Source organism: Hippopotamus amphibius, chromosome 17 (assembly GCF_030028045.1).
Source record: "Hippopotamus amphibius kiboko isolate mHipAmp2 chromosome 17, mHipAmp2.hap2, whole genome shotgun sequence".
In the NCBI taxonomy this organism is placed as follows: Eukaryota; Metazoa; Chordata; class Mammalia; order Artiodactyla; family Hippopotamidae; genus Hippopotamus; species Hippopotamus amphibius.
Window position 1 is genome coordinate 10,803,560 of NC_080202.1, and position 24,969 is coordinate 10,828,528.

At 54.3% G+C, this 24,969-nt stretch overlaps 1 protein-coding gene across 4 annotated transcripts; it reads right to left on the minus strand.

Moving 5' to 3' along the window:
- Positions 1-419: 419 nt before the first annotated feature.
- Positions 420-23,145, minus strand: SLC13A5 (solute carrier family 13 member 5). 4 transcript variants are annotated; one of them, XM_057715609.1, is made up of 12 exons: positions 23,029-23,145; positions 17,617-17,745; positions 17,207-17,343; positions 15,128-15,315; positions 13,989-14,154; positions 12,316-12,438; positions 8,929-9,144; positions 7,987-8,087; positions 6,814-6,932; positions 4,648-4,809; positions 1,759-1,896; positions 420-666 (listed from the first exon to the last, which is right to left on the minus strand). In XM_057715609.1, the coding sequence occupies exons 1-12, from the start codon at positions 23,128-23,130 to the stop codon at positions 541-543; spliced, it is 1,707 nt and encodes a 568-aa protein (XP_057571592.1). In that variant the 5' UTR covers positions 23,131-23,145; the 3' UTR covers positions 420-540. The 4 variants fall into 4 exon arrangements, with proteins under 4 accessions (XP_057571592.1, XP_057571593.1, XP_057571594.1 ...); XM_057715610.1 differs by having other exon boundaries at positions 15,128-15,264; positions 23,029-23,130; XM_057715611.1 differs by lacking the exon at positions 17,617-17,745 and having other exon boundaries at positions 23,029-23,130.
- Positions 23,146-24,969: the final 1,824 nt, after the last annotated feature.

Below are 24,969 nucleotides of genomic sequence, written 5' to 3' on the forward strand. Positions count from 1 at the left end.
AGGCTCTCATTCCCACTCACTCCAGCCGTGGGAAGCTGCCCAGGCAGGACCAGACATTTTGTCCCCAGGCTGGATTGTCCCTTCCAGGTGACAGGAGGGACCTGAGGCAGCCCAAGGTAAGCTGGGAGAGGCACGGGCACTGGAAGGTTGTTTTCTTACCTCCTGAGCTGGGATCTGATTGCACTTTAGATGACGAGTGAACACCAGAGCCCAGCCATGGGGCCAGCTCGAGGCTGAGTGGGCGGGCAGAACCCTGCCCGTCCCAGAGATGATGGCAGGCCCCCTGGAAAGATGGACGCCAGCAGCCTTATGGGAGGCTCCCTGCACTTCCAAGCCTGCCCTCCAGACACCCGTCCCCAGCTGAGAACCCCGGGCCTGGAGGAAGAGGTGGCCCGTTGGCTGGGTCTCCGTGGGGTGTGGGCATCATGGGGTCACCTTGGGGTATGAACCCCAAAGCTCTGCTACAAGTTGTACTGGAAGGTTCGGGAGTGCTCAGGAGGGCAGGGGCCGTGGGTGTGGTCGTGCGGCTCTTCTTAAGTCTCAATGTGCGGTCACATTAGCCCAGTCAGGGAAACTGTCCAAGTCAAATATGACCCGTCCCCAGGTGTTGATGGCCAGTAATACACAGGTGATCCCAATGATGTTCATGATCAGTCCTGTTTTCATCTGGAAAAAAAACAGGGTCAGGATCAGCACCCTCAGGTCTGCCGGGCTGTCGGAATAAAGGTGAATGGGACTCGGAACCAGCGCTCTGGGAGAAGGGAACAAGGGCTCTTTGCTGAGGCTGTCGTCCCTGGGCCAGGCTCTGTGCTCCCCCCACCCCCAGGCAGAGCAGCTGAGTGTCCAGTAAGAATCAACACTGCTAAAGCGGCCTGGGAAACAGGCAGGATAGGTGGGCCCTCCAGGGCTCCAGGTCCAGCACTCACCCCAGAACTTCACCATCCCACAGGCACGTGCCGTCCTTTCTAGTGCCTGCTCTGCGTTCTTTGCGTGCTCACTACGCATTGCTTTCAAACCCTGTGGCAGATTTTTCACTGGGGATTGGGATTGCGTTTGCAGTCCCTGGTTTCTGGGGCCCACTCTCTGGGTCAGAATGCTCCATGGAGTCCAAGGCTACCCAGCGGAGGAACACCTGATTGGGCCGAGCGAGGGACCCTCTTCCCTGGCCTCCCCGGTTTGCACACTTGGCTCTCCCTGCCCCAGAGCTTCAGAGCTGCCCTCCTCCCTCCGGAGGCTGGGATAAAGCCAAAGCAGAACTAAGAGTTCCTCCTTTAGCTGCATTTGTTTCCAAGGCAGCATCCGCTCCCAAGCAGTGGCATCTCTCCCCTTCCCTGCTTTCGTGTCTGTAGACACCTCTATCAATCTCTTTGGCTGTCATTAGCATTTCCCCTCATCTCAGCCTGGCCCCTCCTGACCGTCCTCACGAGCTCCTGCTAGTTTGTGAAGTCCACCTTGGCCATGTGGGACCCCCACCCTCACCCCTTCCAAGTGCTCAGTGGAGGTTCCCCTGGTGGCTGCTCGAACATCTCCAGGTGGGAGATTCTGTAACCCGCCTCTCAGCTTTGGGAGACAGAACAGGCTATGATATAAGAGATCATGTCAAAAAAAGAAGAAAAAGCTGCATATAAATGCAAATAATGAGTTAGGTCTGGGCATTTGGTCCCAAACTGTTTGACATCACAGGTCATTAATAAATGGGGCATCCCTCATGACAAAAGCATCATAGCTGATAGGAGTGAATAAAAGCGTCTGCGTTACCATGTCAGAAACCTTGAGGTGTCCATAGGAAAACACGATGGCGTTAGGTGGGGTGGCCACAGGCAACATGAAGGCAAAGGATGAAGTCAGGGTACAGGGGATCATGACGTACAGCGGATTGAGGCCAATGGAACGAGACTGGGGAGAAACACAGCACTACAGCGTCACAGATGCAGAAAACAAAAGCTCCCAGGGACCATCACTCTAAAAAGCACCTCGCTAGTGTACCATGTGCAATCCCACCTCTGTGCCTTTGTGCTGCTGGGGCCTCTACCCTTTGCCACATCTGGATGATAACTCTGCTGGACCCGGGAGGCTAAACTCCCCAGGAAGCCTTTTTGAACCCCCTCAATTCATTCAACATACATTTCTTGGGCACCTACTATTTGCCAGAGACCGTGCTGGGCATTCCTGCAGCCCACGTGTGCACGTCTGTCTGTCCTGACAAAGACAGAGAGAGCCTAGAGGACAAGGACCACGTCTCTCACCTGTGTATGTGCCTCTGTATGTAGGTGTTTTTATACACATTTGGGATCATTTTGCATATGGAATTTGGTATCCATCTTTTTTACTCTAAAGCTTAAAATTCAGCCACATCTAGCGCAGAGTAGACAGATGCTCATTGTGGAATGAATGAATGATATAATAATTTGTAATGTCTGTCAATATCTATCAAAATGAATAATCTATCATGCAGATCTACATGCACATGAGGGCAAACACATATGCACAGATGTTCAGTGCAACACTGTAACAGCAAAACACACAGGAAACAGACCGAACGGCCATCAGCAGCAGGATGGCCAGATAAAATACAGATACATGAACAATGGAATAGTTGGCGGCTGTAAAGAAGAACTGAGTAGGTTTTATGTGCTAACAATGGAAAGATCTCCAAGATATATGATTAGATCTAAAATATTAAGGTGCAGAACAGGACCATGGAATAATACCATGTGTTTAAAAGGAGAGTGTGTGTGTCTGTGTGTGTATGATACATGCAGAAAGATACCTAAGAAATTAATAACAGGAGTTGTCTCTAGGGAGGAGGCTAGAGGGTAAGGGTCTGTGTACTCTTTGATATTATTAGACATTTTCTAGTCATGTGTATGTACCACATTTTCAACTTTGAAAAATTCTATGTGTTCCCATTTTATGAAATACCCTTCAAGACTGTGATTTTTTTTTAAATGGCTTGGTAGCATTACGTTGTATGAGTATATAACATTTCACCAATCCCCCACTGCTATGGAAGTATTTTTATAACAAAAAATTCTGTGATGTGCATCTTTATAATGGCTTGTAGGCACCTCTGATGATTTTCCTAAGATAGATTCTGGATATAAAATTCCCGCTCAAAGGGTATGAGCGGGTTCCAGGTTCTGGTTCCCGTGGGTAAACAAGTCTCTGGAAAGGCTGCACTAGTTGCGCTGCCTCTGGGAGTAACCGAGAGGAAACAGCCTGCTGCCTGGCTTCCCCATGGTGTGTGCACCCCAGGTGCCTCTGTGTCCCAGAGAGGGGGTCGCCCACCACCTTCCCCTTGCCTGCAGCTGGGTGCTGAGGCAGGAGCGTGAGTCCTGTGGGAAACCTACCTTGGGGCTTCCGACTCTAGAAAAGCTTGTTTGCGAAGGGCCTGGCCACCCCTCAGGTGAAGACCCGCCTTTGTCTGATGGGGGTCTGGAGGTGACAAAGCCAGGCCTCCGCTAGGGGAGGGAGTCCTCACCACGGCACAGCCAGCATCAGAAGATGCTCCTCGGCGCCTCTCCACCCTGGGCAGCCTTCTTAGGGGAGGGGAGATGGGCCACCTTGCTCTTTCTAACATTTTCATCTTCACTTGGAATGAAAGGAGGAAATCACTTGGGTTTGCTTTTTAACATGTGGACACCCTGGCTACCGAATGAAAATTTACCAACCTCAATCCTGTGTGGAGGCCTCTGTAAGTCTGTCCTCCCAACGCCAGAATGACAGCCCCAGCCTCTCCCAGGCTCACCTTGCATCTATAGAGGGTTTTCATAGCCCTCATCCTACTTGACCCTCAGCACAAGATTAGGGCAAAGAACTCGAGTGACTTGTTTGAGGATCCCACAGCTTGACCTCAGGTCTTCTGACTCCAAACCTAGGGCTTTTTCTGTACACCTTGAGGTTGGTACTGACAGGTGATGAGTGACGAAAGGAAATGCAAGAAAAGCTCACCGTTGAGCTTCCTATAAGCTCTGCTTTCTTCTCAGTACTGACTCGAAGATACGCTTGTCCGCAGAACACAGCTCTCTAGCCTGGCACTCAGCACCCCCATCCAGCACCACCGACAGCCTCTCTGGGCTCAGTGCCCACTGATCCCTGATCCCTGAGCTTGGCAAGCAAGGCTTCTGGGAGTTTTCAGTCATGCACCTCATTTCCTTTACATGGGCTACTCTGTTTTCCCAGAACGTCCTCTCCCCTCCCACCATTCCCGGGGCCCCAGTTCCCCCAAGATCTCTTCCTGGTGGGTTCCAGCCAGTAGTGTCCCCCTGTCCTGCAGGCCTCCCGCTCACCCAGGCTACATTCTGAGAGACCCTCTATCATTTCCCATGGCATCCTTGGTGTAAGCCCTGTCTCCCCAGCTTGAGAAATAGTCAGTTATATTTATAAATAAATTTAGAGCACCTGGTTCTTGCTTAGCACTTTGGGTCAGTATGGAGGATACAAAGAAGAACGAGCAAAGCATTGAGGGCAAGCCCAGGGCCATCAAGGGCACACAAGTCCTTGTCGAAGCAGGGCTCAGAGACCCAGGTCTCCAGAGCCTGGCTAGGCTTGGGCCCCTGATGTCACTGCCTCTCTAGGGACCCAGGATACAGCCAGCTTCCTAGGAAATGATGACTAAGGGTCATCTCCCCCAGCAGTGTTACTTACCATGGAGGCGAAGATGGGCAGGAACAGGGTGGTGGTAGCCACGTTGCTTGTGCACTCAGTGAGCACAGCAATGAGTATGGATAAGATCAAGGTGATGGCTGCTGGGGACACAGTGTGCAGGGGCTGCATCTGCTTCCCCATCCATTCTGACAACCCCGAGGCCTGGGAAGCATAGGGATAGCAGTCAGCACAGGGCTACTGTCTCACAGTTCCTCTGGAGCCTGGAAGGACCTTCGTCTTTCTCCAAGGAGCTCAGCCCATCCTTCACTTCTCATTCTCTCTCTCTGCGTACGTACCATAGGTGACCTCACCCACGTCCACAGTTTCAGTCTCCATCCTCACTCTCCTGTCTCCTAAATCTGTGTTTCCAGCCCAGCTGGTCTAGTGTCTGGATTTCCACCCAGATATCCCATGAGTGTGTCAGGCTCAACATGCCGCAACCTGAATTCATCCTCTCTAGCCCAGAATCTGCTCACACTGGGCTCCCCAGCCCAGTGACTAGACTCACCTACTGTGCAACCTAGAAGGCTAGGAGGTCATCCTGGGGTGTCTGTCCCCCTTATTCCTTATGCCCAGTCACCATGTCACCCAAAACACCTCATGTCCATCATCTCCTCTTTGTCTCCCACAGTTCTTAAAGCTCAAGAGAGTGATTTGAGCCGGAAATTGGGAATTTATATTTGCAGCTTTAGGCAGAGAATAGATTGTCCAGGGAGAGAACAAAAAGTGAACAGAGAAGAGGCCAAGGACAGAACCTTCAGGAAGACTCATACTTGAGGGAGAAAAGAGGAAAAGTCAGCAAAGGAAGCAGAGCAAGAATAGTCAGAATTAGAAGTAGACAGGAGAGAATGATGTCTTGAGGACCAAGGGAGGAAAGAGTTTCAAGGAGAGAGTGGTCCATGGAGCCCAGTGTTCTGAGCCCATGTGAGATGAAGGCTATGCAGCATCTACTGGGTCTCCCCCAAACCCTGCCCTGTCGAGGCCTCCACTCCAGACATCTGAGAGATTTTTCCCAAGTGCAGATCTGACCAAGTTACTCTCTGGCCTCAACCCTTCAGTAGCCGCCCACCACGTTCAGAATAAAGTGCACACTCCCTATCTTGACCCTCAGTGAAGCAGCTTCTCTGGGCCTCTCCAGCCTTATCTTTTGTTCCTCAGCTGGATACAACACGCTTATTCCTTTACTTATATGTCACTTCTTTCTGAATATGCTCTTCCAGATATGTCCCCCTCTCTAGGCTGTAGAGAAATCCTCAAGAACAGGGACCATATATCAATCTCTTCTGTAATTCCTGTGCCTGACTTAACACAGACATAATAGGAAGGTTTGATGATGAATGAATGAGTGAGTGAATGAGAGATGAATAGAACAGATGGATGGATGACTGGATGGAGCGGTGACTAGATGGATGGATCTGTTCATCAAAAAAGTAGTTATGTACCCGCTATGCCCCAGGCTCTGTCCTAGATGCTGAGGAAGCAGCGATACTCAGACAGACCAAGTCTATCTATTACGTATATTCCTGGACAGACGGATGGACGGATGGATGGATGGGTGCACAGATGGGTGAACAGATGGATGGAGGACAACAGCGCCAAGGTGGCTCATCCCTCCCTCTGGCTCATTTCTTCCCGATCAGGGAAGGGAGGAGGTAAGAAAGTTGCATTTTGGGGTGTTTTCCTCCAAAAGCTCTTCCTCTCCTCCTATGTTGCTACATACCTAGCTAGAGAAAAAGATTTTTTAAATGGCAACCATATCAACAAAGTTCAGCAGGTAAAAGAACCAAAGGTAATGGTGAAAATATTTACAATGACTTGCAAGAAAGATTTGCCTGGAATAAATCAAAGCAGAGATTGTTATCACCAAACCCCACAGGAGAACTCCCAGCATCCCCCGCCTCTCTTGGCTAACCAGGGTCACTCATTAACTCATTTCTCAAATCACTCAGAGAGTACTTTCTCTATCCCAGGCACTGTTTGTGGGGCAGGCTTCCTAGATGACAAGGCAGAGGCCCTGTCCTCAAGAGATGAACAGTTATGTGGAGGAGACGGACACAGAAACACACAGGCACAGCCTTGGAGGGCCAGGAAGGAGGGGTGCAGTAGTGCTCGGCTGCCCTCTCAGTGAAGGAAGGGGCCCTGGGCAGCCCGTAGTGGAGAAGTTACCTCGCATCCTTTAGCCAGAGCAAAGCCGCCCCCCAGGAGCAGCACGATGCCCCAGGGTACTTTCTCCTGGGCCACCTTCCAATTCAGCAGTGGAGGCGGATAAAATGGAGTTTTCCTTTCTGAGAAGAGACGATAAAGACACACACATGCGTTGGGAATTCCCTGGAGGTCCAGTGGTTAGGACTCTGCGTTTTCACTGCCGAGGGCCCAGGTTCAATCCCTGGTTGGGGAACTAAGATCCCATAAACCACATGGCGCAGCCGGTGGAGGGGGCGGGGGCGGGGCGGGGGAAGCCATAGACAACCCAGAGCAGCATTGGCAAGCAAATGAGATCAAAGAGACCTAATCAAGGGGAATAAAAGCTTGCAAGGACAATGAGTACCACCTCATATCTGTAAATTAGCTAAAGTTTACAGTAATCCTTACACCCACTGCTGGTGAAGACATGATATGGTAAAGCTATTCTACACGCCTGGTAGTGTTATAAATTGATGCAGTCTTTTTGAAAAGCAGTTTACCAATAAATTTTAAAAGCCTTTAAGACACATATACTCTTTTACCCCAATACCATCACTGCTAGAAATTTATCCTAAAGAAGCACCCTCAAAGAAAACACTATATACACAAACATATGAATTTATACTAATGAAAAATTCGGAACAGCCAGAATTCTCCATGACAGGGGAATGGCTACAGCCCTTAAAACAATATAATGCTGTTATGAAAGAAAATAAATTTGAAGACTGTGGCAACAGCAGGCAAATGTTTATAGCATAACGACAAGCAAAAACATGAAAACAAAAATCAACGAAGAAACAGGGTTGAAGTTATGTGTGTTTGATTATAGCCATATAATATACATGCACATTAACAAAGACTGGGAGGGAGAGAGAAACCCCCCCAAAATACTGATGGCATTATGGGAAATGGGAAATCTCTTTCTGTTCCTGTTGTAAAATAAATAAGATTTCAAGTGTTTAAAAAGCAAAAGAAGAGATTTTGCACTAAACAATATCCAAGGAAGCCTTGAAAAACACCCTGTGCCCAGACTTTGTAATCTAGCCAGTCCTTTTCAACAGGGTGAGATTTTCTCCCTCCCAGGCCCAGGGAACCCCATGGAGCTCTTTTGCTGCCAGGGCCCCAATGAATAGGAGGCCAGAACAGGAGCCTCACCTTCCTCAGTCTGGCTGCAGAAGTTGAACTTGGGCTTCTGAGAAGGCATAATGAATAGCAGCATGGCCACAAAGATGGCCACGGTGGCATCGGAGGCGTACCTGGGCAGGGAAGAGCAGATGGGATTAGCCCATCTTGGCCACACTGACAGTCATGCAACAAACCCGCTCTGTGTCTGAATGCTCCTACGTGGGGAAACAAGCTCATCTGAGTAAGAAAACTGGAACCCCAAAGGCCAAGATCAGGAGAGGTGAGGTAGACTGAATCCTGGCTGGAAACCAAGACACCCACATTGTTGGCCTGGCTCTGCCACCACTAATTTTGAGCGACCCCGAGTGGCTCACTTCCCTCTCCATCTGTGTTGCTCTGTAGATGAACTTCGTGAGCTCTTCTCAACCAGATTCTCCAGGATTCTGGGTTCACCAGGGTGACCACAAGGACTTTGGGGCTACCCCAAGCAGACCTTCAAAATGGAATACGCAGTAAAAGGCAGCTAGCTCCCTGTCCACATCTTCTGCCTTTTCTAGAATATGCATGTTTCTCAAACTTTCTTCCATTCTGACTACATAATATCTTATCCAGGAGAGAAACTCCATATCCCTCCCTTTGCCAAGTCTCTGTCTAAGGACACTTCTGGACCCCAAGGATGTGTGTCTTCGAAGGGACTCACCCGGATCTGAAGAAAGACAAGAACGGAAAGATGGCAAAACAGAGATTTGGAAACCAGAGCGCCAGGAGCCCCAGTCCTAGCCCAGCAAACCTCTCTATCACAGCCTGGCTACCCTGCCAGCCTGTTGGGGTAGGAAGGGCCACAAGAACACATCTGTGGGCTTGTCAGGAAGACTGGTGAGACAGAAATGAGTCCAGGAACCAAAAGAGCGCTCCAGAACTGGACGGCAGAAAAGGAGAGCCACGGAGGGTGCTGTGGGAGGAGCCACTTACTTTGTCTCGCCCTCCACCCAGGCGATCGACAGCCAGCCGGGCATGAAGCCGGGGTCCCGGGAGAACCACAGACCGACCATCAGGAAGAAGCAGAGCAGGACGTTGACCTCAGCGAAGGAGAGGGGCCCCAGCTTCCTGTACTCTGCCCACAGCACCTCTTGGGCAACCTTCTCCTCACTCTTCCTCTCCAGCCCGCAGCCCCAGGACTCTTTAATACTAGAGGATGCAAAGACAAGAGGACCGCAGGGCATGTTGGTTGGCTCAGGGCTGGCTGAATGGAAGCGTGAACAATGGGCAGCAGAATGTGACAGAAAGCCACACAGGGCTGCCTGTCACCCGGGGGGCCTTGAGCAAGTCCCTTCCCACTCCCCATTTCTGTCATCTGCCTACCCTACCTCACAGGATGTAATGGGGCAAAGTCTCTGTTTTGTGGGCCCAGCATCTGCCCCCGGGTGCCCCCAGAGGAAGCCTGAGTTGGCACAGGTGGGGTGTCAGGGACAGTGGAGGCAGGAAGAGAGGCTGTCCAGGAAGAGGGGAGGCTGAGCAAAACAGGGAGCAGGGGATGGACAGGAGCATAGGAGGCAGAAATAAGCAGAACTGAGGCCACTGCTGGCCAGGGGGCCCTGGCAGGTGCCAGTCGCCTAAAGACCAGCCGCTGCTGTCATCTGGGGGAGGGCGAGAAATCTGGAACCGGCTCGAGGTGGGGCCAAGCTCCTTCCCATGCTCCCTGTCTTCCTCCGCCCACTGCAGCCTGGAGCTGCCTTCGATGGTGCCAGGATGCCAGTCCCCACCATCAGGTGGCTCAAGAGGACACGAGGAACAAGGACAGGCCCCATCAGACTGGGTCAGGCAAGAGCAAGGTGGGTGCTTGCATTCCAAGGAGCTGAGGTGCAGGATTAGGGACCCAGGAGACTCTGGGCTCATAGTAGGTGTGGCTTAGGCAGGAGGGAAGCCAGACAGGTCTTGCTCTTGGATGGGCTCCCTAGGGACCAGCGCCCAGTGGCCCACATGCCTGCCCAGGGTGCCCCGTAGGACCTCCCCAGGGAGTGAAGAAGGAGGAGGGATCCTTGGAGGAGTTATAGAGGGTACCTAGCTTTGGGGAGGGGCTGACTGGGCCATAGGCACACAGGATGCCGACCTCAAGGGATCTGGTGAGGATTCCAATCACACGTTCCAGCCCCAGTTAGCCTGAAGGTGGGGGGCAAGGCCGAGAGGAAAGTCCCTCGAGAGCCTTCCCTCGTGGGAGTCCTTCCTGGGACCCTAAGACAGACTTCCTAGGGGCACAGGGGTTGATGGAATACATGCCGAGATGCCAAATCCTGAAGCCAGGGCTGGATGGGAACCGCCTTGGGGAGGGCGAGGGCCATGCCGGGAATGGGGCACAGCCTGGAGCAGGGACCCAGGGAGGTTCCTACACAGCTCCTGCGGTGCTCAGGGGATAGGAAAGGAAGTGGCAGGGATGGGGACTCAGGTCTGCACAACCTGCCAGGATCTCCGTTCTGGACAAGGGGCAAGGACATTTGTCCTCGGGGTCCCCCGCCCAGAACACCCTTCAGATCACCCAGCGTGGCGATGGCTGGCATGGAGGTGGCCTCTCTGCCTTCGCCCGCTTGGCATGAGAGAGTCTGTGTTCTACCCACCACCCATCTGCTGCCACCTGTCCTTCTCAAGACTCTGGGGCTGGACCAGACGCTTCAGGTTTCCAGGGTGAGGGGTGACTTTGGTAGCTGCCCAGCCCGTGTCTGATGCGACACATCCTGACACCACAGTGGCTGCAGACTCTGGGGGCTGCATCATACATGCAGTTGCCCAGCGCTGGTCCCCCCCACGGTGGTGTCGCCAGGCCTTCGGGTCCCTCTTCCGCTAAGCGGTTTCACACTCATTTGGAGTTAGCCGTCTGCTGACCGCTGGGCTGACACGAGATGCAGGCAGGTGGATCCGGCTTTCCTGTGGGAGCCCCGGGGCTGGGTGGGTACATGATGACCTGGGTAAACATGCTGCAGGAGGGGCAAAGGGACCCCGAGCCCCATGGCAGGGGTCGGGAAGAGCCTTCATCCCTAGCCTGGTGAGGAAAGTTGGGTATAAGCCAGCAGTGGTATCCCAAGTGTCCTGGGTGGTCCTGGGAGGGTCTGTGGCCCCCTTGGCTGGATGTGGCTTAGGAAGCTGCCCCTAAACTCAGGAAGGTACAGTTTTTCTGAATTTGGCTGAAAGGAATGACCCTGACGTTGCTCTCCACAACCAACCAGACGAGGGATTCAAACAGTGCAGCCGAGTGCCTGTGGAAGCAGCTTCCCTTTCACGTGGGGGCTCGGACACGGGGCAGGATGGGCTGCGGGACGGGTGCCTTCAACTACCATTACGTCGTCATTATGGCTGCTTTGACTATGGACAGAGATATTTTAACAGTAATTTTCAAGACCGTTCCTCCTTCAGAAGAAAACTTACCAAAATGCCGCTTTTCCATATTAACTCACAGGTTTTTGTGGGCCCTTTTGCCTTTCAGCTCTGAGATCTCCTTCTGGCCACACAGGCCTCTGTTTTTCACTGGGCTCAAGCTCCCTGTGAATTAAGGCACAGAGCACTTGGCCCACAGCTCAGTACTTTATATTCCAGCGTGAGAGGGTTGCCTTCACGCCATGGATAAGTTTGTGCCTTTAAAAATGACGACAGCATTTTGAGGTATTTGTCAGCCACACGTGGTTTCCATCCAAAGTCCGGCCGCTGTCAAGGTTGACTCTTGGTGAACTTTGCTATGTGCTGGGAACTGGAAGGTCCACTTTGGAGAAGCTGTGCGCTGCTGGGAACACTGTGAGCATTCGGTACATCTGGCTTGGGCCTGATTGTGACCTGGCCTGACAGGCACCTGAGCCAAGTGGCAGTCTGTCCAGCAGTGTTGACTGGCACCGGGAACAGGCTTCTCGATAACTGCTTTGATGATGGCACGCCTGCACTCACCCCCCGGGCTGGGGGCCGGGCCAGGTGCAGGGCTCAGAGACAACGGACCGCAGGCCGTCGAGGAGCTCGGGCTGGGGAAGGGGTGACCCTGGAGCCTGACTACCCGTGCCAAGGGGCAGGGCGCGGCGTGCCCAGGGAAGCCCAGAGCAGCGAGCAGGCAATCCGTTGGAATCAGAGTGGGAGCAGGGGGTGTCAGGAAAGGTGTCGCTGAGGAAGCAGCACTTGAACTGGCCTTGCAGACTGAGGAGAGCAGGAAGGCAGGTCATGGCGTTCCAGCAAGAGGGGACAGCGTGTGCAAAGGCACGGTGAGCCGCAGGGGTAGCGGGAACTGGAGGGCAAACTAGCAGGAGATGGGGCTGGAGAAATGCTCATGGCCAGACAGGAGGAACTCTCTAGACGCGCCTACCTATTCTGCAAGCATCTCAAACGTACTTGAATCTCATGTAGAGAAACCGGAGCCACAGCCAGGAGAGCAGCAGCATGATAAGCATGTTGGGGAAGGCAAATCCAAACCAGGAGGCGAAGTTCACGACGTCTCTGCTGTCAGGAAACAGCCTGCAGGGAGAAACACCGGGCCACCTCTCTACCAGACGCGCGGCTGCGGAGAGCGGCCGGGCCGGGTCCTGCGGGCGGAGGCTGAGCAGCCGCTCGGCCCTGAGAGGGGGTCTGGAGCAGGGGCCTCATCCTCCTGAGGTCCCCCGACCCACACCCATCACTCGGCATTACCCCCAGTCAAGCAGGGGCCTCAGCCCATGGCCACACACAAGACAAGCTTGAGGAGTGACCGACTGACCCTCCTGGGGGTCCAGACCCCGCTGAGAAGTTCATGAAAGGCACGGCCCTTTGGTCCAGAAAAATACACCTCGGTATACACATAATTTGGCCAACAGCTCCAGGGGGTCCACGGGTGCCTCAGAACCTCACCCCATGGGCTTCTGCAAGGGAAGGCCCCGCTAAGGAAATCAAATCTCAGAAGCTTCTCAGGAGGGGACCAGAAGACGTTTCCTGGGGTCTGGAGGAGGGTCACTTCCGCCCCCACCCCCAGGCACTGCTCCCTTTAGCCCAAGGCTGTCCAAGTAGCCACAGAGCTTTTCCCACTCAGCCCAGATGGGCTGCTTTTCCCAGAGGAACCTCAGGGGGAACCATACGGCTGTCATTACAGAAAACACTCGCAGGAGCGAAAGAGTCTTCTTGTTCCATCTCAGAGGTCTGCCCGGCCAGGCTGCAGGCCTGCCCCTCCCACCTCGCAGCTGCGCTCCCCACGCCTGTCCAGGGTGCGCGTCTGCAGGGGACAGGCACCGTAATACGACCACCGTAATACTTCTGTTCCTTCCCTCTGTGCCCGCTGCGGTTCGTGCTTATCTTCGCTAACACATTTACAAGACCCGCCAGAACTCTCTGGGCGTCTGCTACCCTCGGCCGCCCATGAATGTCCCATGGGCGGGGCCCAGGTTCCTCTGACTTCTGTGATCCCAGCCCCACCCAGCACAAGACCAAGAACAGAATTCGATCCTTCGAGCCTGGGTCCCTCTGTGGCCAAGGCCGGAAAGTTCCAAACCACCCCATGGTCCACCTGGAGCCTCACAGGGCACAAATCCCCTCCAGGGCAGTTAGAGGGGCTGTAGCGAATGAGCCCGTGAGGCACCGGGTGACCTAACCTCTAACCTCTCCGGATGTCACAGGACCATCGCATTAACAACCAAGGTCATGAGCCAGCTTTGAGGGAAGCAGTCTTTAGGGACATCTATTTTCTACAAGTTTTAACCAAGGATCCCGCTTCTCCGACTACGTTGTCATTTCCCATGACTAGCTCTGCGTTCAATCCACATTCCCCATCTGAGCGAGACTCCTGAGCCCAGGAAAGAAAGGCAGGACCTGCCCCGAGCAGAAAGCAGCCCCGTCTGTGGAGGTCCTGAGCCTGTGCAGGGGGGCGCGGGCCACAGCGGCTGATGGTGGCCCACTGTCCCACCCCTGCAGGCCCCCTCATCCACTCCCCCACCCCGGGGCTCCAGGGCCCAGCTGAAGAGGAGGGAGAGGTGAGAGGGCCCCTGCAGCCCCAGCCCACCCCCCGTTATTGTCTCCAAAAGTCATGGCCAGCGACTCACTCTTGCATCTGGCCCAGGAGCACGACATTGGGTCCCGTCCCGGTCAGGGTGGCAGTGCCTCCGATGCTGGCCGCGTAGCACACGCACAGGGTCATGGCCTTGCATACGTTCTTCCTGTTGACCTCCCGCTGCCTCATGGAGGGACCTTCAAAATTCGCTTGGTTCCCTGCGGTGGGCACACTGTGGTGAGCTGAGCCAGTCCTGGAGGCCGCCTGTCCGGCCCCAGCTCCTGACCCTGCTGCTCTGCTGGCCCGAGGATCCGGGCGTGCCAGCTCTGCCCGCTCCCTCCCCAGGTTTTCTTTCCTCAGCCTCCAGCCCAATATTGTTATCCGGCCCCGTCTGCCTCCCACAGTCATCCCCACGGCAGCCCCCAGGCTCCTCAGTGCTCCGGGCAAATTCAGCAACTTCAGCCTTCATCCGCGGGGAAGGAGGTCCAAACCCATCCCAGATGTCCTCTCCTCCTAGCAAGGCCTCTCCCTTTTCCGCGCTCCCTCCCTCAGTGTCTGGCTTATGGCAACCCGGGGCCTCCCCCAAGTCACATGAACTGTCCGAGGGGCCTCCTGACTCCAGCCCACCAGGGTCCGCAGAATGAGTGTGTCTGCTTCATCCCTGCGGGCCCGGGACCTGGCCCAGGGTCTGGCAATCAGGCCATCAGCACAGGCCCTGAGCAGCCCCATGTCAGGCCCCGGGGATGGGATAGTGAACAAGACAGGGAAAGACGCAGGCACGCTCTGACTCACCTGAGCTCGGTGCCTGGTAGGGAGCAAAGGTGGGACCACCAGCCCCAACACCTGCGGGAGCAGAGTGTGGAGGGATTGGCCTGTTCAGAGGAGGCCTCCCTGGGGATGAGTGGGGGAAGAATGGATTGAGGGGCATCCAGTAGGTGCTCAAAAGATTCCCAAATGAATAATCAAATCAACACATGCTGCTTTCTGTGATGGCAGGAATGTAGGGTGGGAACTTGCTATAAGCTCTACTAAAGGATCTAACTTTTATGCAGTAATCACATTCCTAACACTTAGGAAAACAGCATCTTCTAAGTATTTAGAAGTGCCTGTTAAAAGGAGGGCTCCAGAAAGCAGGGAGGTAGCTAAGGCTGTTGGCAACAGAGGGGAAGGCTGCCCTGGCCAGGGGCTCACCTGGCAGCTCGCCGGCCTTGCCCTTGTCTGCCAGCTCCAGGGCCCCAAGGTTGGCCTCGGTGGCTGCACTCGTGGCCTCCATCTGCTGCAGCACGGCCTCCACAATGGGCACCATCATGGCCGTGGTGGCCGTGTTGCTGATCCACATGGAGAGAAAGGCCGTGACGCCCATAAAGCCCAGCATCAGCCTGCAGAGGAGGGGCAGGAGGAAAGCCGGAGAATCCCCCACCACCACTGCCCCCACCCCCCCAGGGAGAAGGGAGGGGCTGGGTCCCCCGCTGCAGGGATGCCAGGGGTCAGGGCCAAGGTGCTGAGGCCAGCTCAAGACTGGGTATCTAGGAGAGGATTGCAGTTTTAGTGCCTCCCTCCCTCCCTTCCCTTCTTCCTCCTGCTCCTGTCCCACAAACATTACTGACATCTACTCTGCTGGCTACCAGGTCACCAAGAGGCCTCAGCCTCGGTAGCGGTTCTAAGGAGCTCACCGTCTAGCAACAGAAGTACCAGCATCCAGCCAGTGTTGACCCAGCGTGGAGAGTGGGCCCTAGTATGACCTAAGGGTGCGCTGCAGCAGCTCTATGTGCAAATAGCCCCAACTTCGCACTTCTATCTGGAAGATTCCCACCCACCATGACCCTGCTTCTCCCCTCATGAGTCCAGAAGGGCTGCGTGGAGCCAGCCTTCAGGGGTAGGGTGAGCCAGGGAGGAGCCTGGGGAAGTGGGCCCTCCCTCCATTCACACGCTTTGCCACCCTCCACACTGCAGCGGCCCAGATCCCCAAAAAGTATTCAGAAAACATGTTCCCTTTCTGTATAACACCCCACCTTCCACCTCTGTACCACCTGTGTCATCTGCCTAGAAAACTCCTCATGGTCCTGCAAAGCCTTCAGGCAGCTTCCCTTCTCTGTCACCTCCCTCCCAGTGGACACCAGGTAGGGTGGACCACACCCTCCTCAGTCTTCTCTAGGACACTCCTCGCTGGCTGGATTTGAAACTGTTTTGCACAAGGCCAGGAGCAGAGGACCCTGGGGGAGTGGGGTTGGCTGGATGGAACTCAACCTTGTGGTCCCCTTGCCCCTCTGCAGTCAGGCTCCTCCCCAGAGCCACTACTTTGTTTGCCTAAAGAAGCATCTAGGGGCTGCACTGCACCAGGTTTAGCTGATATCCATGCAGTTAGACCTCATGGACCCGTAAGTACAAAGCCTGGGATCCAGGCTAGAATGAGGGTCAGAGTTTACATGAAAGAGGCTTCAACGTGATGCTCTAAGGCACCAAGGGAACCTCAACATACGGGTCCCCCCCAGAACAGGCAGTGCCCTGGGCAGCTGGAAGCCAGGCTCAGAGGAGGAGTCAGGTGACAGGAAGGAGCAGAGAAGCATGTGTGAACGTCCTGGATTTGGGAGCAAAAGCGCTCTAGCACACTCCAGAATGAAGCCCACCGCAATAGAGAAAAGCCAGCCACCCGAAGGATCCTAAGAACAGGAATTCTGAGGCCCCTGATGCCTCCCATTTCTCGAAAATGCAATGGCTTTTGACTAAACCCATCACTGGAGGGGCTCGACGCCACAAAGGGTAACAGGGCAGAGAGTCACAAACCCTCACTCAAGGAAGCTGAGGTGCCAGGGGTGCTCGGGCATCCGCCTCCTGGAGGGCAGGCCGGGCTCTGTGTGTGCTCAGGGCCCAGCACGGTCCTTGACACGAGGACATAGCAGGATGGGGTTACTGTGAACTAACTAACCTGCCTTCCCAGGGCTGGGCTTGGTCACACCATCATTAAGGGTGCACGTTGCCTCAAAAGAAAGGTGCATCCTGAGTTCCCAGAATAGATGTGCCGGCTTTGGAGGGATGACCCTTCTGCTTCCCCCTGAGCCATCTCTTTCCTGCTTTCCCCATAAAACCCCTAGAGGTATCAGGCATGGCTTGATCAGGCCTCCACCCACCCAGGGGTCTGCCTGGCTGCCAAGTCCGGGTAAGGCCATAGTCAGCCCTTGCCTGTGGGTGATCTGGTCTGTGCCACACTCTCCTCCCCGGCCCTGGGGCCTACTGCAGGGCCCTGCGGTGAGAGAGAGAAGGCATAATTACTGTGCAGGCTTGGCTCCCACCCAGAGCAGCGTGCGCAGGGCAACCCTCTTGTGCAGGTTCCAGTGCTCCACGGCCACAGCCACCATGAGGCCACCCAGGAACAGCATGTTGGTGTCCTTCATGTACTGGACGCACACCTGCAGGATGGCATGGAGGCCCCATCAGGCCTGCCCCCTGGCCACGCACCACTTGGGCTCAGGGTCACCCAAGTCAGGCGAGCAGAGCCGATGCTGACTTCAGGGCAGCCTGGAGTGGGGATGGAGGGTCAAGGGTGTGTCTCTATGCCAGAGAGAGCCCACAAACAGGGTGTTATCTGGTCCCCCGGGTCCTAGGCAGCTCAGAGAAGGGCCTGGAGAATGAGCCCCTGGGAGAGAAGCAGGAAGCCGCCCGGATGCTCTGGGTCTGCTCACCTGCTTGGAGTCCAGAATCTTGAAGAGCGGGAAAAGCAAAGCAGGCATGAGGGCGGTGACAGCCAGAGGGATGACTTCTGTGCACCAGTAAATGGCCATGAGGACGATGACGTAGGCACACCTGACAAACTGAGGAGACAGCCCTGAGGCCCGGAGAGCTGCTGCCGCCCCGCTCCCCACCCCAGAACGCTCCGGACAGCAGGGTTGTCAAAATTCAGGGTGGCATGTCGGTGGGAACCTCTGCTTCCCTGCTCCCGTCAGCACAGCCTTCCAGGTTCAGGACAGTGAGGAGGGCACGGGACCCGTCATCAAGAGACTCCTGCCCCCTGCCCCCCAGCTGTGTGGTCTTGGGCAGGTCTCTCACCTCTCCCAGCCTTGCATCTTCTCATCTCCACAGGGAAGAAGAGGGGGCAAAGGAGGAGGGGGAGGGGGAAGGGGAGGAAAAGGAAGAAGAGCAGGGGTGGGGGGAAAGAGGAAGAGGAGGAAGAAGGAAAAAAGAAGAGGAGAGAAAAGAAGAAAATACTGTTTTTGATGATCTGCTCTAAACATTAAATCAAAGTAAATTTTACAAAGTAAGTGCAATTCTTTAGGAAAGGCTCCCCGAAGCACATCCTCATACTCTTGGTATCTATTCCTAATTTCCTTCTGAAAATGCTGCTTCAACTTTCCCAGCTCCCAGAAATGTATGTTGTAAACCAGCTCTTTCAGAAAATGGCCAGCACTGAGTATTTTCAGGGTTGTTTTTTTATTACAAAATGTCTCAAGCTTTACTGTTCATATTTAGTCTTGTGTGAACCGCCTGTTCACACCCTTTAGCTACTTAGCCACTGGGATCTTGGCTTTGGAGTGATACAGACCGGGGTTTGGGTTCAAGCGCTCGCTCTCCCTGGTGGCTTACTCACTGTAGGACTTTGACTCTGGGTCTCACTGCCTAATAAAATGTGGATAATAATGCCCCCCTCCCTGGGTTGTTTCATCAGCATTCTTACCATACTCAGTATTAACCACCCAGGCTCTACCTGTCGCTCATTCCAGCCCCCTTCAGTTTAATCAGCTGCCAAGACCTATAGCTTCTACCCCTTTCTTCTCTGCCTCTTCCTCTCCCTTCTTCACCCTGTGGCCCTGCGTTTGTTTGCTGAGGCCACATCTTCTGCTTGCATCACTGCCGATAGCTTTTTTTTTTTTTGCTCATTTATTCACTGTAGTTTTTTTTTTAATTGCAGTATAGTTGATTTACAATATCGTGTTAATTTCAGGTGTGCAGCACCACTGTCTTCTGATAGGATCTTTCTACTTGCCTCTCTCCACACTGCTGCTCCCTCTTTCTCTTTTCACAAGCCAGATCATATCACTCCCTTGTTTAAAAGCCTTCCTTTGCCTTCAGGACAAAAGCCAAATGCCTGAGCCTGTCTTGGGAGACCCTCTGTGATGGAGCAGGCCCTGCAGGCCCCTCCAGCCACATCTCCTCGCCCCCTCCCACCCTGAGCTCCCGAGACCCCAGGGCACTGGCCGGAACTGAGGCAGATGCCCTGCCTCCCACAGCTGCTCTCATACACCACACCCACCGTTCCTTTGGCCTGGAGTGAGTACTCGGGGCTCAGTTCACCGCTGCTCCTTGGACATCTCCCCTTTCCTGCCCCTAGTCTGGGTCTGTGTCCTTCTTCTATGCACCCCCGCCCCGACCCCCTGCAAGTAGCATACTGGGTTTGCATTAGGTTTCACCCACCACTGAACACTGAACAGTGGAGGGCAGAATGCGTGTCACTCAGCATCCAGCACAGGCCTGACACCCCGGGGACACTCAGCAAATGCTGATGAGAGGAACGGAGCAGCACAGCAGGGGCTGTGACAACACTGCTGGGGAAAATGTACCTGCACACAATCACTGTTTATCATCACCCAAGATAACACGTATTATATGCATGGAACACCGCACAAAGACTGAGGCATTCTTTGTCTGGATTGTGTTATCAGTGATAAAAATAAATACATCTTTCTTCGGCAGCCCACGAGCACCGCAGGACGCCTCCCTACTGTCTAACGCAGGGTTTCTCAGCCTCAGCACTGCTGACATTTTGGGTTGGATGGTTCTCTGTTGAGGGGAAGGGGGGCCTGTCCTGTACACGGTAGGATGTTTGGCAGCGTCCCTGGTCCCCAGCCCGCTAGATGCCAGTGGCACTCTCTCCAGCTGTGGCAACAAAAAAAATGTCTCCAAACTTTGCCAGATGTCCCTTGGTTGGGAAGGAGGGGAGAATCAGTGCTGGTTGAAGTCTCTGGGCTCAAGGCAGGATAGCAACGCGGTTAGAAGACCAGGCTTTGACACTGGGAAGGCCTGATCCGTGTCTACTGTCTGCCACTGTGTGGCCTTCAGCAGTTACACTTTCTCTGGGCCTTGGTGTCAAGGGAGAGAGAGGTAGGAATGGTCCAGTGCGGCGGGGGAGGGGGGGGGCAATAAGAAGGTGTGCTGTAGAGAACTTACAAACAGTAATACTGTCTAAAACTCAGTCTCCTTCTTCTTATCACCATGTGATAGCAATTTCCCAACAATGTCTTTGATAAAATACTCCTCCCACTCCCACCCCTGGCCCCTCTCCCTGCTTGTTTCATATCTTCACCTGTAAATCGAGGATTTAAAAGTACCCATTCTTAATGTAAGGCACACACACAAAGTGATGTTTTATTATCTAAACTTCTAAGTTCCTGGAGGCACCAAACATAACCAGCAGAAAAGACACAGGCTCACTGCCCCCTCACCTCCATGCTCCTATCAGGAGGCCCAGGAGATGCCCCATCCCTGAATGATATCAGTCAGCAGACTTGACCCTCCCTCTTCTAGAATGCTCCCAGAGTGTGTTGGAGAGAGCAGAATAGGACAGGCGACCTTAGAGAAGCCTGAGGAGGGGGTGGTCACTGGGCAGAATGAGACAGATTCTGCCTGCAGACGGCAGCCTGGTCCCTGGTCAGTTCAGAGCCTTCCCTGCAGCTGTGAACGTGGCCAGAGGAGCACTTCAAGCAGAGCTCACAGTGGACAGTGGGGTTTAAAAGTCCACTCAGCACAGTGCCAAGCATATAGGGGGCTCAATAAACATGGTACGACTGAAGAAAACCATGGCTCATTATTTACTTGATTATTAACAAGTAAGGGCAGCCATGACATATTGCTTAATGGGAAAATGTAGCTAAGAGAACCTACTGTGTGTGTCTTATAGGATTTGAAAGTATTTTCATTTTTACAAGAGTGAGTCAAAAATGATCTGCACTCCGGTTATGTTAAAACTGTAAATTCTACAGCCAGAGTGCGGATCATTTTTGACTCACTCTTGTACTTTACAGACTTTAAAAATAAGGATTTTTTAATAGTTGTCATGACACAATGAATATGTTGTTTAATAAAAAGCTATTTTTGTAAAGAAAGGACCCAGAGAATGGGCAGAAAAGTAGAGCAGAGATGAAGACAGGAAGGAAGCAAGGTGCAGGAGAAGAATAAAAGCAGAAAGCCTGCAGAGAGGGGCCGGGGCACCGGCAGAGGGTGACGTGCCCTGGGAGTCGCCACCCCGCTTGGACAGTGCCACCTGGGCTGCCAAGTTCTTGCTGGCTTCCCCACCGCTCTGCCCTCTGTCCAGGGTTTTCTTGCAAACTTTGTGGCCATGCGGGCAGGGGCAGGGAGCTCCTCCGTGGTGACCAAAACAGAAGCACAAAGGGAGAAAACAAGAAGACGGGGTTCCAGGCTCCCAGTCACCTGCCCCACTGGGAGGGAAAGCACATGAAGGCAGCCTTTGGAATGACTTTTACTGATGTCTCCTCTTCCCTCACCTGATCCTCACTTCCAAGGCAGGTTAGTGACACACATACACAACCCGAGTTGGGGGTCCCAGCTCAGGGCCACCTGTGTATGTGGGGGGCAGAGGTGGGGTGGGTCTCGGTCATACTCTCCTGGAGTAGGAAGGTCAGCAAAGCTACGATATTAGTCCGGGGAAGCTCACTCCCCACCAACAGAACTAAAATCACAGCTGTCCCACCTGGCTCCCTCCCAAAGACTGTAACGGCCCCAAATCTCTTTCTACAGAGGAAATACTGCCGATCACACACAGTTGGTGTGGCAACTAAAGAGCCACCCTAGTTGGATCTGCTGTCCTTGGCCCATCCAGGGTCTGTGCTCAGGCCACTCAAGGGCTCCTCCCAGCCTCCCGCTCCTCCATCCTAGGAACCAGCATAATATCTTTTGGCACCTAAAGCCCTGGAATATCAAGAAACCAAACCACCTTGCCCCATTGTACAGATGAGAACACCAAGGCCCAGAGAACACAGGGGTTTGGCTAAAATCACAAGGATGAGTCAATGGTGGAAGTCCAGTTCTCTCAAAGATTGGCTTCCCAATACCCCAGTACAGCCCCACTCCTCCAGGACTGCCCTCAGAGCATCCTCTAAAGAGCTCCTCTGTTTCCCAAACCTGCTTGGGTTGGGGGGAGCGGAGGTTTCCTGTCTGGGCTGAGAGTGAAAGGCTGAAAGAGGGAATGAAGAAGGAGCAGCCAGCAGCCACAAAAGGCTTCAAAGGGCTCGGGCCTCTGCCAAACAGGCCTCGCACTGCCCAGCAGGACCTGGGCCAGGCTCCCGGCACCGCCCCCACCCTGTGGCCAAGGCCATTCATTCTCTGCTTCCCTCCCAGGAGCGCTAGGAGGCCAGGGCTTGGGACGCGGCTTCCTCGCAACCCTGGGTCGTGCCACCCAAGGCGTGAGCTCTGGGAACGTGTCCCGCCTCCTGCCACAGCCACAGCAGGCAGTGAGCAAAAGCAGGCCAACCTGACCTGCCTTTCAGCTGGGAGCACTCAGCTGTGGCTTCCCAGCTTTCAGAGCTGGAAAGAAATGTGGATCATAGATAGGGAAACAGATGCTCAAAGGAGGGCCAGAGAGGGGCAAAGATGGCACTCAGGGTTCACTTCGGGGATGATCTTTTCCTGTAGGTCCCTGACTGACCTGGGAAGCCACCTACAGCTGGGAAGTCCTCATTCCCTAAGGGAAGAGACAGGAGAAAGAAGGGAGAGACAAGCTCCCAGGCTCCCTGTTGGTACAGGTGGCATTTGGGGAGGCCTGGGGAACACGTTATGCACTCTGGAGAGATACTGAGCCTGTGTGTGGATGGGCTGTGTGGCCAAGATCTGTGCTAATTCTGGATTTCTGTGCTTACCAAGACAGTTCTCGCGCCCTGGGATCTGTGAACCCCAAGATCCGTGCCCCTCAGACTTCTTTGCAGGGCACCTCCCATCGCACCCGGAGCTCCAGAGTGTCCGTGCCCCAGGGGAGCGGTGCCCGCCCGGGGAATTCGTGTGCTCCACCTAGTGCTCCCGGGGTTTGGTGCACGCTGCTGGGCACCCGGTGCCCAGTATCCATGGGGCTGCCCAGAGACGCAACTGACCTTGGCGGGCATCAGAATGATGAGTGGCAGCAGCAGAATCGGGGTGACGAACAAGATCACGAAGGACTTGAACTTGGAGACATAGCTCAGTGCCGAGGCCATCGCGGAGAGGGAGACCGGCGAGAGAGGCGAGAAAGGGGCAGCCAGCGGCTTCGAGGGCTTAAGAAGGGGCCGCAGTCCAGGGGGTTGGAGGGGCGGCAGCAACTCCGCCTCCCACGGTGGGGCCTCCCCGCGGCCTCGGGGCGGGGCCATCCCGCGGGGTCGGTGGGACAAGCCTGCCCCCAACTCTGCCTCCGGGCGGCGGCGGGCGGCGCCTGCGGACTCCAACGCTTCGGGCGGGCCCTCCAGGAGCGAGCGGTCTGGGCCCTGGCACCTCCTGGCTCTCCAAGCCTTTCCTGCGGTGCCCTAGACAGGCGCGCCTGGGGGTGGCCGAGCGGGAGTGATCGGTCATTCAGTCTGTCGGCTTAGGCGTGCGCCACCCGCCGCCCCACTCTGCATCCGCCCCTGCCCTTCCCGGGCCCTGTAGGGGTCCCAGGTGAAAGTCCCCAGCGGTTTCTGAGTCTTTCAGATCCATCTCCCCAAACTCTCACTCCTTTTCACCTGGTTACTTCTGCTCCTCCAGCCTCCATCCTGGAGGGGTCACCCGCAGCGGCGATGACCCACCGCACGCCCAGCGCCGTGGGCTCTGCGGGCTTCCCCTTCCCCGGCACCCTCGGCTTCCCTGCCGCGTCCGCGCTGCTCCGGGCACGGGACCCGTCCCCTGCGCGCCATCTCGCACCCAGCGCATCCCGGGAAGTCTCCAGCGATCGCCGAGGAGGCGAGGCCGCCGTCCTCCGCAGTCCGGGCGGCTTTCGCCCTCCAGCGGACACCCGCGCAGCCCACCGATGTCCTGCCATTCTACAGGGGAAGCGAGGGTCCAGAGAGGAAGGGACTTAACCAAGGCTGCACTGAGAGAGTCTTTCATTGACTCGGCCCGCCTCCTGCGAGCAAATACTGAGCACCTATTCTGTGCTAAGCCCTGTTTTGTGTGCTGGAGGTACAGGTTGCAGACACCACCACCCCATCCATCATTTTCTTCTTTCCTCCCTTCTCCTCCTCTGCCTGCCTGGCTTCTCATGCTGCAGCTCTTTGGGGGAGAGAGCTGTTTGTGGTTTAACCACAGCCTGCTCCTTGGTAATTATTGCCCTCTGTCTTTAACCCAGCCCCGCTGCCAGGGTCCCAGATTCTCCACATTTCCAACTTTTTCCAGCCTGGATGTGCCTCAGGCCCTAAAACTCAGCACACCGTAAATCAAGTTTACGAGTCTCCTCCTGTGACCTCCACCTCAGGACAGGTATTCCCTCCAAACCCTTCCTGCATCTGCCTTTCTTATGTCCTCCCGCTTCATAATTCTCATTCATCTGACCCTGGGTGTCCTCCCCCTCCCCCCAGCCCAGGGCACTTAGCACTGTTGGTACCTATTTACTTAGTGTGTGATTTTTATTTAATGTCTGTTTTATACATCACTGTATGTCCAACTAGCATCTTTTACAGTGCCTGATCTAACATGTACACTCAAAACTTTTTCTTTGGTATGTGTGAGTAAATGTGAGTTGCCAACAACAACAAAAATCAATCAATAGTCATCCTAAGAAAGAAATGGAAATTTTTATTACAGCCAACTTGAGGATTATAACCCAGGAAACAGTCTTTCAGAGAGCTCTGAGGATCACACACTTCCTGTTAGAGGTCAGGGCGCTTGAGTTTTTGAGACAAAGGGTTATACATCAAAGTAACATGTTGATGGTTTATGTAGTCCAACAAGCAAGTAGAGGGTTACTGTGACCCCTTACAGGATTGAAAGAGGAATGTTATCTCCAAAGGAGTTACCTTGCTGGTGCCAGGAGAAAATTCTCTTCTTCTTCTTCTTCTTCTTCTTCTTCCTCTTCTTCTCCTCCTCCT